Source organism: Tachypleus tridentatus, chromosome 13 (genome assembly GCF_004210375.1).
Source record: "Tachypleus tridentatus isolate NWPU-2018 chromosome 13, ASM421037v1, whole genome shotgun sequence".
Taxonomy (NCBI): Eukaryota; Metazoa; Arthropoda; class Merostomata; order Xiphosura; family Limulidae; genus Tachypleus; species Tachypleus tridentatus.
This window is the reverse complement of record NC_134837.1, coordinates 90019336-90035785: the sequence shown is the minus strand read 5'-3', so window position 1 is coordinate 90035785 and position 16450 is coordinate 90019336. Positions and strand designations below refer to the sequence as shown.

General features: G+C 36.7%; 1 protein-coding gene across 2 annotated transcripts in view; it reads left to right on the top strand.

Annotated features, from left to right (window-relative positions):
- The window catches only part of LOC143237031 (uncharacterized), a 62908-nt gene that overhangs the window by 26023 nt on the left and 20435 nt on the right, over window positions 1-16450 (top strand). The window contains exon 6 of one of the 2 annotated variants that reach the window (XM_076475865.1): window positions 13525-13611. The exons of the other annotated variant lie outside the window; for it this stretch is intronic. Within the exon in view, the coding sequence (XP_076331980.1) occupies window positions 13525-13611 (87 nt within the window). The remainder of the gene's footprint in view (window positions 1-13524; window positions 13612-16450) is intronic. 2 annotated transcript variants of the gene reach the window in all.

Genomic DNA, 16450 nt, shown 5'->3' with positions numbered 1-16450 from the left:
CTACATCAGCCTACTGAATACTGATTCTCTCAGATATTTAGTTCAGAAAGTTAAGATGTGTTATAAAAACATTTTCAAGTGGCAGAGCTGCCAGTTTTGTCATGTGTAGAGAAGTTGTGTATGTTTTTTCACACCTGATGTATTTCTAAGGTGTTCTTTTGTTGCATGTGTATTGTTTTTTAAATTATTTGCTGAGAATAATGTGAAGTCCAAATATCACTAACAAAGTAGGACATTTTTTCCATAATGTTTGCTACAGGCTACTGTTCCTTGTACATAGTTATAGGGTGAAGCTCATATATAATATTTTCCAACAAAATCATCACATCCAAAGTTGATTCTTCTAGCACATTTACTCAGGCTTAGTGGAAGTAACTCATTTTGGAGTAAAAAAAAATACAAATCTTGTTGTCTCTCTTAAAAAATATATGTACTATATCTCTCTCTCTCTCTATATATATATATATATATATTAAATTTTAATATATTTTAAATTATTTGCTGAGAATAATGTGAAGTCCAAGTATCACTAACGAAGTAGGACATTTTTTCCATAATGTTTGCTACAGGCGACTGTTCCTTGTACATAGTTATAGGCTGAAGCTCATATATAATATTTTCCAACAAAATCATCACATCAAAAGTTGATTCTTCTAGCACATTTACTCAGGCTTAAAGTGGGAGTAACTCATTTTGGAGTAAAAAAAAAATACAAATCTTGTTGTCTCTCTTTTAAAAAAATATATATATATATAGTTCAGTATTTGTACTATATCTAAATATAAAGCACTTTAAAAAAACAAAAACAAATGCTGTCACTAAAGAATATATAGTTCATTACACTCTAAGTACAAAGGATATTGATGAAAAAACAAAACAAATGTTGTTGTATTTGAAGAATATGTAGTTCTATACCTGAACATAAAGCACTTCACTAAAATACAAAATCCTCCAGGGTGTGGATTCCTGTACGTGATGAGGGGATCTCCTAGGGAAGGTTCTGTTCTTTCAGTTTACCTCCTCTGGGATTTAAACATCCACCCACATATTTGCCGTGCTTGGCGACACGTGAAGGAGAGGAGAGGGTCCTGGCGGTTGAGGGGTCCAACTGTAACGCACCACTTTGGCCTTGAATTCCTGTAGACGGGGGGCCTTTGGCTGGTCCACTTGGGCTAGAGTCAATCAAATACCAGTGTTGGAAATTCTCATCGGGTGTTGTGGACATTATGTCTGATGCTGGTGTTTGGGTATAGTGCTCACGAAACCCTGGCATTGCTGCAATGTTCTTGCATGACATTGTAGTGTATTCCTCGTAGGGCTCCATGGTGGGTGGGGTCAGTGGGTACCGAAATTTTCCTTTTTTCCTATGGTAAATGACCACGTCTTGAAGACTCTGAGCAGCAATCTTCAACATTGTAACACCTGTACCTCATTTTCTTATATTACATTATCTTTCAGAAAAACCTTTGGGGCAAATGTCTCCCTTTTTTATTCAGAAGTGACTAGAGGGTCTTGCTGGCTCTCCAAAGTAACTAGAGAAGCTTCGATCTGGAGACATATTGATTGAAACATCCACATCCCAACACAGTGAACTCCTCTTGAATTCAAAGGCAATTGGTGATGTACCTATTGAGGTTACCCCTCATGCTACCTTGAATTCATCACAAGGAGTTATTGTTGAGAGGGATTTGAAGAACGTCCTCGAGTCAGAGATTCTCACTGGTCTCTCCACTCAAGGAGTTTCTGCAGTGAGACGCACCTCCACTCGCAAAGATGGATTTACACTGCCAACAGATATCATCTTTTGACATTTACATCACCACGTGCAGCTGCCATCATCAAGGCAGGCTATCTGATTTGCAGGGTATGGCCGTACATTCCAAACCCTCTCCAATTTTTCCAATGCCAGAGGTTTGGCCACTCAAAGACGTCATGTTGTGGTTCCCTGATGTGCTCGTTGTGGTGGCAAGGACCACGATGCCTATGAGTGTGAAACAGACCTGCGTTGTGTCAACTGCAATGGTTCCCACCCTTCATACTTTCGTTCTTGCCCAAAATGGTTGGAGGAAAAAGAGATGCAGCATTTGAAAACAACTCATAACATTAGTTATCCTGAGCCTCGGAAATTGCTGTCCACCACTCTATCTCGGACATGTGCTGCTGCACTTCGTTCCACAACTACAGTGGGAATGCAGACAGATCTCTCTGTGCCTTCAAGAGAATCGTTTTCAAAACAAATGAAAAGCCTTTTGACCTCCATGGTTAAAATGGTTGATGAATCGACTTCTACACCCATCTCTGTTCCTCCCATACATTCGAATAAACTTCAATATCTACATCCTTCGGTTTCAAATACAGGCATTTCTTCTGATACATATTTATCTCGAACTCCACGATGCAAAACAATCATTCGTTCGTGTCCTGAGTCACTGGAACCCCCTTCCAACAACAAAGACCTGCCCAATCGACCCAGGGCAGGATCCATGGAGGTCAATAGACCTCCTCCGAATAAGGACAGTAAGGAAAAAAGACATGGTCATAAACTGAAGGGTTCTCCAGCCACTTCACCTACCCATCATTAAAAATGGCCATCTTGATACAATGAAACTGTCGAGGTTTACGTTCTAATCTAGATTACATCAAAACACTGATTGCTTTCTACCATCCTGTATGTCTTTTCTTAAAAGAAACATTTCTAAAACCTGCTGATACAGTCACCATTTGGCAGTTTTCTCTGTACAGAAATGTTAGGCTGTGTGATGGATGAGTACATGGAAGAGTAGCACTATTGGTTGATCAGCATGTGCCCACCCTGTCTTTGTCACTCAACACACCCTTGGAAGCCATAGCCATCCTTGATTCCTTGGGTCATACCATCACTGTTTGTTCTCTCTACCTGTCTCCTGGAGAGACATGTGATCAATCAGACCTTGATGCTGTCGTTGAACAGTTGCCATCTCCCTTTCTTATCCTGGGGGACTTTAGACATCATCCCCTCTGGGGAAGTGCTGTTATTGATAGGAGGGGTCACTTTGTTGAGTGTATGCTATTTGATCACAATCTTTTTCTTTTCAATACTGGTTCTTCCACTTATTTTCATGCACCTAGTCAGTCCTTTATCGCTATTAATCTCTTGGTTTGCTCCCCTTCATTATTTTCCCATTTTTCATGGAGGGTTGACAATAATCCACTCAGCAGTGATCATTTTCCTATACTTTTGAGAGAGACTGGCCATGGTCAGTGCCAGCCTACTCACGTGCCCCGGTGGAAGCTGGATCAGGCAGACTGGTCCACTTTCTTTGCTCTTGCAGAACTTGATCCTGCCATCGTGAATCAGCCATCAATAGACGAATATGTGGCAGCAGTAACTGACTGTATTATACAAGAAGCTACTCAGTGTATTCCTAAAACCTTGACACGTTTTCCACGATATTATCGTCCGTGGTGGAATCCTGCTTGCCACTTGGCACGGAAGGCTTGAAAATGGGCCTGGTATACTTTCCGTAGATATTCCACACTTTCGAACCACATCGCTTTCCAACGGGTCCGTGCACATGCTAGGTGGGTAAGACCAGAAGGAATCTTGGATTAAGTTCACAACTAGCATATCTTCTACAACTAGTTCCAAGGTCAGTGGGCACTACAATTCTGTCCCCCTCTCGATCTTACTCTCTGATGGCCAAGTGGTAGCTGATGTCCGGAGCATCGCTGATACTTTAGATGAAAGCTTTTGCTGGGTATCTATCACTTCTGCTTGTTCCTCCACCTTCTTGGCCATCAAGACTCGGACAGAGCGTTCACCTCTTTCCTTTTGAACTGACTGTCTCTTTGACTATAATTGTCCATTTACAGTGGTGGAACTGAAAATGGCTCTTCATCGGTCTGACGGTACATCTGTTGGACCTGATGATGTACACTATGACATGTTTCGCTATATCTCTCCTGCTTCTCTTAATATTCTTCTAATTTTTTTTTAACTGGATCTGGCAGGAGAATGTTTTCCTGATGCCTGGTGCCAGGCTATTATCTTGCCTTTCTATAAACCTGGGAAAGATCCCAAGATTCCTTCAAACTACCGTCCAATTGCTTTGTCGAGCTGTCTCTGTAAGACCTTATAGAGGATGGTTAATGCTCATCTTGTTTGTTTCCTCGAATCAAAGAACCTCCTCTCGCCCACCAAGTGGGTTCTGACAACAACACTCCACCATGGACCACCTAATTAGACTTGAAACATTAATCAGAGAAGCCTATCTCAAATGCCAACATCTTGTATCAATATTCTTTGACATTGAGAAGGCTTATGACACAACATAGAGGTATGGCATTTTGTGAGACCTCCATATATATGGGTTACGTGGCTATTTACTCATGTTTATTAAAAATTTTTTAATGGACAGGAGATTCCAAGTTCATGTGGGTTCGACACTTTCCCGTTCTTTTGTACAGGAACTTGGGGTCCCTCAGGGCTGTGTTTTGAGTGTCACACTTTTCAGTATAAACATAAGTGCCATCACTGAACAATTCCCTCTCACTGTTGCAAATGGGCTCTATGTCGACAACTTTCACATCTCGTATCAGTCGTCGAACATGAGATATATTGAGCGGCAACTACAAACTGCACTCAATCATGTACTGTAGTTGACAAAGGTGAACGGCTTTAATTTTTCTCTCTCTAAAACCGTTTGCATGCACTTTTGCTGCCAACGGGGTATTCACCCTGATCCTGAACTCCATGTCGGTGAAGTTTCGCTGCCAGTGGTCCCTGAGACCAAGTTCTTGGGGCTTATCTTTGACTGTAAGCTGACCTTTATACCACACTTAAAGCAGCTACAGGTCAAATAAACAAGAGCACTGAACATCCTTCGTGTCCTCTCTACCGCCAGATGGGGTGCAGATTGATGTTCTATGTTAAAGATATATCGTGCTCTTATTCGATCGAAACTCGACTATGGATCAGTGGTCTATGGCTCTGCCAGACCCTCGGCCTTAAAGATGCTGGACCCCATTCATCATCAAGGACTTCGACTCTGCACTGGGGCTTTCCGCACCTACCCAGTTCAAAGCTTATACATAGAATCTCATGAACCTTCGCCATTTGCATCTGTCTTTACTATATTCTTCAAGACTTCGTTCTTTACCAAAGCATCCCATGTGGGGATGTGTTTTCCTTCCTCAGTGGGCCTTATTTTTTCAGAACAGACGATCTGCCATTGCTCCTTTTGGCATTCTCATCCAAGCACAATTGGATGAATTGGGTCTGTTCTTGGATAACATTGAAGAATCCACTGGTCAGCCCATCCCCCCATGGCTTATTACAGCCCCCAAATGTGACCTTTCTCTAAGTCATCTGAGAAAGGCAGATATTCCCCATTGGAAGTACCATCTTTTATTTACTGAACATCTTTTGAACGATCATTCCATTCCAATTTATACGGATGGTTCCAAATCAGGTAATTCTGTGGGCTCTGCCATGGTTTGTTGAGGTTCGGTGGTTGCGCACAGAATCCCCTCTGCAGGTTCTATGTTCACTGCTGAACTGTACGCCATATCTCTTTGCCCTGGATCATGTTGAAGCTGAGAAGTACTCCGACTGCACTATTTATACTGACTCGCTTAGTTCTCTACTGGCCTTGAAATCACTTCACGTTGGCTCACGCCCTGTTCTCGCCGATATTCAAAACCGACTGGCCCATTTCTCATTAACATCTACTTCTATCCAGCTTTTCTGGATACCAGGCCACGTTGGTATTCGTGGGAAGGAGCTTTCGGACACGGCAGCTAAATCTATCTGCTCTGGTACTATCACCACTGTGCTTATTCCATGCATGGATTATGGTCCTGTATTCAAGGCTCAGCTCCATGCTAGCTGGCAGTCCACTTGAAGTGAGCAATGCAACAACAAGCTTTTTCAAATAAAACCCTATATTGGGCTTTGGCCATCTAGCTTCCATAAAGTTCGGAAGGAGGAAGTTGTTCTAACTAGACTACGCATTGGTCACAATTTTTTAACTCATCATTTTCTTTTATCTGGAACTGATGCACCAGTGTGAAGTTTGTGTAACACTCAAATCACTGTAAGCCACATTTTACTTTCTTGCCATCGTTACAACTCTCAACATTGGCACTATTTTAAATATGTTCTGTCCAAGGGTTTGTCTGTAACATTGGACAGTGTTATTGGTGATGGTGACACTGCCACCTTGATAAAGTTTTTAGTTTTTTAATAGCCATTAATCTTTTTAATCTCATTTAAGTGTTGGATATTTATTCATTACACCTTTTTAATTGTGGTTCCTTTTTTACAGTTTTAATCTCTCTCATTCAATTTGACATTGGACAATGGCCAGAACATTAAATAACTCGACACCAGGACTGGAAAGACCAACTTCAGGTGACTAACACTACTGTTTGAACTGCTCGTTAGTCGTCCTGGCGAGTTGTTATTATACTTTTGCTGCATATCATTTCATACTTTTACTACTTTACTTTTTAGTACTGGCCATGTTGACTCATAACCCGGAACCAGGACTGGAAAGACCAACTTCAGGTGACTGACGGTGGTTTTTATACTTACCTGTTAGTCTTCCTGGTGGGTTATGATCATTACCATTCTGCTACAGGAAGTTCTTTACAACTTTGTAGACTGGATGTCAACATTGGTTTTATGCCATTTTCTGTTTTAATTGCTGTTTTGTTTTTACCTTTGTTTCCTTTTACGTTTTTTACTACATTTACTTTACTTTTACCTTTTTAATGGGCATTTGGCTAATTTTTGTTATGATTTTGCTATATGTCTTTTAACACTTTTATTATTTTACCTTTTGATAATGGCTGTTATGACAACATAGCCCAGAACCAGGACTGGAAAGGCCAACTTCAGGTGACTGACAGTGGTTATTGTACTTACCTGTTAGTCTTCCTGGCAGGTTATGATCATTACCATTTTGCTAAAGAAAGTCCTTTACAACTTCTCTTACTCTGCTTTTTCTCTTAACATTGTAGACTAGGTGTCAACATTGGTTTTATGCTTTTTCTGTTTTTCAGTGTTGTTTTGTTTTTACCCTCATTTCCTTTTATGTATTTTGCTACATTTAATTTTTACCTTTTTACTGGATGTTTGGCACAGATAGCCTAGCTGCTTTATGCCATAAAACACTAAATCAATCAATCAACAAAATACAAAATCAAATTTTCTCCAACTCTGTCCAATGGCCTGCATGGGCTGGTGGTTAGAGTGCTTTACTCATAATATGAGGGTTGTAGGTTGAATCCCTGTCACACCAAAAATGATTGTCCTTTCAGCCCTGAAGATATTATTTGTGATGGTAAATCCCACTCCTCATGGGTAAAAGAGTAGCCCAAAATTTGGGAATGTGTGGTGATGGCTAACTGATTTACCTCTAGTCTTACACTGCTAAATTATGGAGAGCTAGTGCAGATAGCCCTCAATAGCTTTGTGCAAATCCCTGAAGAATAAGTAGTTCATTATGTATACTGTATCCAAAGAATATGTAAGTCCTTATCTATACAGTACCTATACATAAAACTTTATGAAAATACAAAATCACATCTTGTCCACCTCTGAAGAATGTACAGTTTATTGTGTATACTGTATCTAAATAAAAGCAATTTATTAAAATAAAAAACAAATGCTGTCTCTAAAGAAAATAGTTCATTATATAACTTTATCTGAAGAAAAAGGACTTTAATCAAATAAAAAACATAATGGTGTCTGTTTCAATAGTTCATTATCTAATCTCTATTCTAAATATAAAGTATACTTTTGTGAAATAAAAACAAATAACTGGTAATCTGTAGAATATATAAATTATCTATAGTGTATCTGAACATAAAGTAATTTAATTAAATAAAATACAACTGTTCTCTGTTGTACTAAAGAATAAATATATTTAGTTACCTGTGCTGTAAATGGAGGTAATTCATCTTTGAAGTTATCAGCAATTATTCATTAACAGGTTGATTGTTATTTGAGCCAACCTTTGTCTCCTCATGTTGCTCAATTTCCTCCTGAACAAGTCAACAACATATTTGACAGCCTTTTTCCTCTGCCTGAATTTGCCACATCTTTCACAGTTTCTATTGTGGGCTTTATGAGGCCTAATACAGTTGTTTTCACATGATTTCACAGGTATGTTCCTTCCATGCACAGATCTTCTCATTGTTTTCTTCATTGCAGAGTGTCATGCTGCCAACCTTTGTCTCCTCATGTTGCTCAATTTCCTCCTGAACAAGTCAACAACATATTTGACAGCCTTTTTCCTCTGCCTGAATTTGCCACATCTTTCACAGTTTCTATTGTGGGCTTTATGAGGCCTAATACAGTTGTTTTCACATGATTTCACAGGTATGTTCCTTCCATGCATAGATCTTCTCATTGTTTTCTTCATTGCAGAGTGTCATGCTGCCAACAATATTGGTGACTACCCTATGATTTTGAGCCCAGTGGGGGCTTGTTTATCCCAGTTTGTTCATAAATGGTGAGATTTTGCCAGGGATTTATGGTCCTTCAGATATTAAAAGTGGGACTTGTCATCCATTTCTTCACTGTCTCAAATACCTATTCCCTTTCCATTGCCTGGAGATCCTACCAAATTCCTGCATCTTTAAAAGCTGTACAAGGTCTTTTCTCTCAATGCCATCAAAGCTGTGGTTCTTCCTCCTCTGAGGTTTTATTCCAGGATGTTTGTTGTCCCAAGGAAACTGGAAACTAGGAGCCTCTGATAGATCTGTCATGCTTCAATTGCTTCTTGGTGCTACCTCATTTTACCTAAGTGTTACTTCTCACTCTGATATGGGCTTTTTCTTGGTGTTTATTATCTCTATATTCCAATAATGAGGTATTTGAGACTTTGTGGTAGTTAGGTAGAATAGCATAGAGGGAGTCATATGAGGCACATCTATTGGTGGCATGTTGCATGCTTGGTAAATCATTTAGACTATATTAACCAAGGGGTAAATAGTACTAAAAGGATTGTTAGGTACAAAAAAGAATTTGCAAATAGAAGGCAGCACTGTATGAGAATAGCTATGGTTGTGAGTGAAAGTAAGTGTCTGTCAAAAGTATATTTTCAGTGTAGGAAAATTATAGCTTTTAATTCAACAGAAATTTAGTATGACAAATAAACTTACTTTTATAACCTCATGGGTAATCAGTCAAGTAACTAAATATACAATATAACTAATATTGATAACACTATTTTACAGTCAATGAATGAACTGTATACTGTTTCAATACTTCACTGATTGTTGCATATATCCTTGTTTTCAGATAAGCTCTAAAGTCTCTCCATCATTAAAATTCTAGATATTCTAGATTAAATCTACCATCATCATTATCATGTTAACAACTTTCTCAATGAAAATACTTTGTTAAAACATAAATATCTTACAACAATATGTAATTAGTTGAAAATGCATTTAAGACTTTAAGTTAGTCAACAACAGCTAGATGTCTGTTTCTTAACACTTTAAATGAAAGCCATCTGTCCAGGTTTCAAATTTGGGTATTACTGTTTTTGTTAAGTAATGATTCTAAAACATCACTATCTCAATATAGGCAAGCATTTTTAATGACAGCCTTTTCTGTTTCATATATGCATATAATCTGGAAGCCAAAGTAAGTTTTTTTACCTAACCTTACAATGAAGGTAACAATGTTTTTTTGTGGATTTTGTCTTAAGACCATATACAATCATTAAGTAGAGCATGCCAAGCTGGAACCTTCAGGCATTTTTAAATTATGACTGGCTTCTATGATAACCCATCTCTTTATTTCAAATCTAATTGTGTAGATACAAAAGGTCTTATCTGAGTAGTTAAAATTAATAGAATATTAAATAAACTACATGTTTCTATGTTTTGTTTTTTGATGCAAGAAATCTACTGGTAGCATAATTTTATTGATTGGAGATGTGTTTTGTATTCTTGTGGCAAGTGTGACAAAATATAAACAGAAATAAACAATAACTAATTGGCTAGATTGTATAAAGAACAAGAATTATCAATGTTTGGCCAACTTGTATTTTCTATACAATATCTCATCTCTTCTTATAAAATAACATTTCTTGGTTATTAATGATTATGCAGCAACTCTCCACCAATAGGGGTGTGACACCACTCCCATCATAATAATCAGTGCCCTATTCACATGTGCATTTCTTAATCTCTTCTTAATTGGCAGAAGTGTACTGAACAGATATCGTGGTTTTTGTTCATGGGTTTATTGACATTTTTTCCTTATACCCCTGGCTTTACTCTTTATTTAAATTTTTACATTTTTGGGTTTTTGTGAAAAGTTGCTTTCATTTTCCAGACTTTTCTTACTTTTTCAGGTGCTAATTTATTAGTGTATTATGAATCTCACTCTGTGGCAAGAGGTACCGAACTGGATATATGTTGTTTTTTTGAGAATCTGCACTGTCCATCCTGCAGCCATGTTAGATGTCAATACATTGTAGCTCTTTCTAACACTAACCTGATGTACAGGCCCAGGTGTTGGTTGTGGGTCTCCATTTTATTGTTATTTGTGACAAACCTGTTATGCCACAGGGTTGGATTATGCATAATTCCAAATGTTGCTGATGAGTTTTTTTTGTTCATTGACTTTTTGACATGGTAACTATGCTTTTAAAAATAGAGTATTGCATTCATAGGGTAGAGGTAGGTAATCTTCCACCTACTACAGATTTTATGCACCATGCCAAATTCCTTCTGCTGTTAGATGTGGTAGAACGTTCAGTACCATCTATTATGCCTTAGCTACTCAAAACCCAGGAGTTCCATTCATCGGTCATACATATTCTGAGATTTCTTTGTATTTTTCTACCTTTTATGTTTATGAAACAGGCATAAAAGAGCAAATAGTATAACTGGATCAAATTTGGTGTGATCTTCTGCTGAGGTGCAATGTTTTCTTGGTTGCACATTTCCTGGTCTCTCTGAATACTCTATTGATTCAGTGTAGGAATTTAGCAATTTAGTGATCAGAGGTAAGATATTGTTTTGGAACTTGGCATTTTCTTGCACTGAAAATGTATTTCCAATAGATACATACCTCTTTTCACATTTCCCACCCAGTCTCCACACTTCTGATGATATATAGTGTGGGTCTTCTGACCAGTCTCTAAGTGTTTGAGTGCACTGGAAATATATCTTCAGTGTAGGAAAATGCTAACTTTTTATAACTTTCTTAAGACTCGCATGTTTTTTTTCATTTCATCTTCAAAAATGAACATTTAAAATAATAACCAACCTCTTTGTTCTAATAAGTTGAACAACTTACATTGAGTAGAGTGAACGGCACACATGTTGCATTCAATTGAAACTTTTGAAAGCGTAAATATAATTAAAGTTAAGTATTTCCTAATTGTACTCCTATGTCTTAACTAGGTGTTTAATGTATTTTCAACATACAAACACCATGCTTGAATGTGTATTTGAAAAAGTCAGTGCCTGCTCTAATTCAGACCAGTTGGTCTCAATTTCCACATAACAACAAATTAAATATTATTGAAACAAGTAAGCTTAGAAATAATGACCCTAATTACACTTTGTACTGTAATATAAACTGAGTATCAAGATATACTTCAAAATCACTCCTAAAGAGACTAGCAAAAAAAGGACACTTTATCTATCTTGCCAAATCCTCAAGGAAGAGGCACAGTCATTATGGTGTTAGAAATTATGACTTCAGAGTACATTGCTTAGTTTATGGAAATTCACGTCAACTCAGTAAGAAGCACCCAGATCATCAAAAGAAAGTAGCGGACTGTGGACTTCATCGACCATTTAAAGAAGTTGTACTGGATGCATATTTTGCACATGGGATCAGTGGACACATAAAGTGCCAGTAAGAGTATATGGATTAGTTAATGACTTACTTGCAGCAGATACTAGGTGTCACTAGGATTAAAAAACCTAACTTATAATTCCAAAGTCAATACAATTTGCATATTCAAGTAGAACAGTAGCTCAAGAGCCAACATCAAAGGTTTCAGCATTTGACCAACTCATGTCCTTTGCATCCATTGATGAACATTTGACATGAACGTAATGAGAGCATATTTGCAAGATTTTATGTGGAAACATGCATTATAAATCAGTCCTTCACCCATTGACCCTACATTATTGGGATTGTTGAAAGATCTAATTAATATGGCAGTGCATCCTGTAATGTTTCCACCTGGCATACTACCTGCCAAGTTGGTAAGGTGTATTCATTATGATGTTTGTGCTATTTGATCTTGTTGCCATGCACAGTATTTTGTGTTTGTGAAGGTGAATTGGACTGTGCTAGTGTGCTAATATGACTATAAGATATGCCAGATGAGGAGAACTAAGTGAATTTTATAAACTTGTATAGGCACAACACTTGAAGGTATATACATCATGTAGAGCATACTGCTTCTGAAGTTTTACAGTTGATGTGTTCTGAGTGTTTAATAATAGTTTTATTCATTTATCACTTATGTAAATGTAAGTGTTTGTAGCAAAACATCAAGTTTTTTGTAAAAAACCAATATAGTAAATGGCATTCATTTCTTTTTGTTTATATTTAGACTTTTGTTGCATTGCAGAAAAATTCAGTTATTTTGTGAAACTTGCCATAAGAATATAAAACATGTCTCTAGTCAATAAAACAATGCCACCAGTAGATTTGTTGTGCCCAAAAACCTAGAAATTTACAATCTATTCAACATTCTATCAGATGTAATTGCTGAGATAAAAACTGTTTTTGAAATAGGGAAAGGGTTATCATTGAAACCACCATTATTTTAAAATGCCCAAGGGTGCCAGCTTACCGTACTCCATTTTCTGATTGTATGTAGTTTTGTATGTCAGATATCCAGTGCAAAATTGGAGTAAACTTCCATTGGACTGATGAGGTTCAATAGTTTATGCTTCATGTACTGGTGTAAATTAGTTTGTAATAAAGTGTGTAAAAGCATTTAGGAGATTATTTTCCAAATATATATAAAGCTAATTAAAACCTTTTTATAAGAAGTAAAATAACTGCAAGATTCTAGTGGAATGCTTTTGTTTCTGTTGAAAGAGAAAAAGAGAGAGCTTCAAAGTAATTTCTTTCAGAAGCTTTATGTGGTTTTTATTTATAAATGATAATACTATAGATATTTTGATAATTGTTTATATCTAGAGTTTGAAGTATTATGTACAACATTTAAAAAATTTATGTTATACTGCATACAGTTAAAAATTCTTAAAAGTCAGTTTGCAGTCTCTAAACAAAGTCACAATAATGGTTTAGTGAGACTAGGCATAATTTTAAAAACTTTTCTAAGATGCCACATAAAATAATTGCAGCTGATGTGTGTGTACATATTTCGCTTTCAAAGAAAAGAAAGTCATCAAAAGGCCACTGAAACCACTAGCAACATTTATATGTATTATAATTGAGTTTTCATATAGTAGATAATGAAAACTTAATAATTTCTCAGTGTATTTCAGCACTTTATGTGGTATTACTTAAGTGTTTCATACAAATAGGTAAACTGTGTGAAGAAACAAGGTATTATAGGAGTTTCAATGGAACCTGGGGGTATTAATAGAACAGGTGAACTTTGTTGGTTGCCGGTAAGTTACCTACATGAGCTTGCACAAAATTTTCATTTAATTTTAATCCTAAACAATAAGATATTTTATTGAAATTTTAATTAACCATAGTTCATTCTGTTCAAATCAGTCTCAAACACACATTACATATTTTTGATAAGTCAGTGACTATAAGTGATTTCATCTTGTGTTTGGCTTTTTGTGTGAGTGTGTAGGTTAAGTTTTACTGTTCATTCATGTTGGCCATTTTATTATTAGTATAAAGAAGTGAGGTTATCTTCTTTACTTTAGGAATGATTTGACTTCTTGCAGTGAAACCAAACATTAGTATTGTTCTTTTAATTGTCTTTAATACAGGGAGAGAGAGTAATGACTTATTTTCTAAAGTATTTTTGAAATTATTAAATGACATATTTGCTTAATGTTGACAGTTCAGGAAACGTGCGAGTTAAAGTTAGGATGGGTTATCTTTCAATCTGATCTTTTGTACATTGCACAAATACGTCTTGCTTGGAAAACTTGATGAGAGTTGTGTATATATAGTTTGTCTTTCATATTTTTTGAAACATTTTGTGTGCATGAAACTAAATGCACTGCATTTTATACACAAATATTAGTCATGCACTTCAGTTTGTTAGGCATTGCTTGGGAATTATTTTCATATTTGTATTTATTACATTGGTGAGTCAATACTTCTATGAAAATTTTATATTTCCTTTGAAATATCACAGAACTTGATAGTTATAACCAGTATTTAATAACAGATCTTTCATGAACATTATCATAACAAAAGTGTTTCTTAGCTTAGTTATCAAAATTTTCTATTCCAAAATTATTAAACAAATAACTCTTTTCAAAATGTAATGATTTTTGTAATTATTCTGAATTTTCAAGTACAATAACTAATTAATTTACCAACTTGAAAACTTGCTTTCAATGCAGTGTCCTTTTATTTTTTTCTTTTGATAGTTGTGCAGACTGCTTTTCTAAACTCTGGTTGAGTGTGTTTCAGTGGTTACAGTGTCAGATCATTGATTTATCAGTTTATCATTTGCATCCAATTTCTGAAGAAAAAAATCTTTCTACACTTCTAAAACATAGGTGTATTATAACACTGACAGTCAAATCCTACTATTCAATCAGCTAAAAGTAGGAAAAGAGTTGGCATTGTTCTGTCAGTTCAAAATTAGGGATAGCTAGTGTAGATGGCCTTTAAGTAGCTTTGTGAAAGCATCTAAAACCACACAAGGTGTTTAAACTTTATGTAAACTGTTTCAAATAATTTTCAGTATAATTAAGATGGTTTTCTATGTATGTTTCATTGGTATGTCTGTGTATTTAAATTGATAAATGCTTACTGTATCTTTTTGATATTGTACACTCCCTCTTCTCACAAGATTAGATTTTTCTTGTTTCATGCTGCCCTTACTTTTTAACTTTTTTGAATGCATGCCACAAGTCTTCAATCTTCTTTCTGTTGGAACCCAAAGTTTTGACATGTCTCTCATGCTTTGTTTTCTTCTGTGCACTGCTGAACTATCACTTCTTGTTTGGCAGAAGTAACATTCAGATGTTTTTTTAAGCTTACAAAAGTGTTCACTCAAAGTGGTTTTTATGGTTTTTCTTCTAAGTTAATAATTTTACTAGTTGTGGACCTCTTCAGTTTTCTGCAGGTATCTTCTCTTTTTTAGTTATACATTGGATCATCTGTCATCTTTGGCTCTCGTGCTTCAAATATAGTTTATCTGTTGTTGGGACCTTTTGGGCCATGATGTGGTTCTAGCACGAGCCTGCTTCCAGCCTCAATATCTGTGGGACCTTCACACAGTGCCCTTCCTGTGATGTTACACAGTTGCTTCTGTTTCAGGGTCTCTAAAGTTGCAGGTGGCATCGTTTCACCAACATACTTCCCACACTAACTTAGTAGCTCATTTGTCACAGCTCGAGTCAAGCTCGGCACCAGCTTCTATTTCTCAACCTTCCCTTTCCTGTCCTACTTTCCAATAGTGCCTCAGTTTGTCAGTTTACTCAATGATGCATGATTTGCCAACAACAGTACCAGTAACTACATGGTCATTTCGAGTACAGTGAGAGCTCTTCTCTTTCCACAATAAGGTATCAAATCATCTCTACCAGGTTTGAAGGGATTTTATTCCAGCATGTTTGTGGTTCCCAAAAAGACCAGAGACTGATGTCCTGTTATCAGTTTGTACCCTCTCAATATTATGATCACACTATTTGCTTTGCCATGGAGACATACTTTTCTCTCCTGAATAGGGAGTTTCACCTGGACTTTGGAGGACCAAGATGGACATTTCCAATGCTTACCTACACATTTCTGTAGCAAAGCATTCCTATCCATATCTTCAGTTTGTTCATCGAGGTGTTGTGTATCAGTTTCATGTGTTACCACTCAGCCTTGCATTGAAACCATACATATTTTGCTTCCATGTTTACGTGGACAACTGACTTCTTTTTGCTAATTTTGAATGAGTATCAGCCATTTACACACAACAGCTTCTAGCTGAAGCTGCACGAATGAGCTGGATGATCAAGTTGGAGAAATCTTTCTTTTGTCCCACTCAATATCTTATTCATTTAGGCATTTTCTTCAATGCACATCTCAGTCATGCCCAGCCTTCTCTTCTCTGTTCTGTGGAACATGTCATTTGGGAAGCCCTGTCTATTCCCTCATTTTGTACTCATGGGGTTCTATTACTTTTGGGAATGCGATCTTCCATGACCCCTCTTATGCTCTTGAGCAGGGCCCATATGCAGTCTCTTCAGTTATTGTTAATACATGATCAGTGGAATCTTGCTTGAGGTTACTTGAATACTTCTATCACACTCCCTTTTTCTC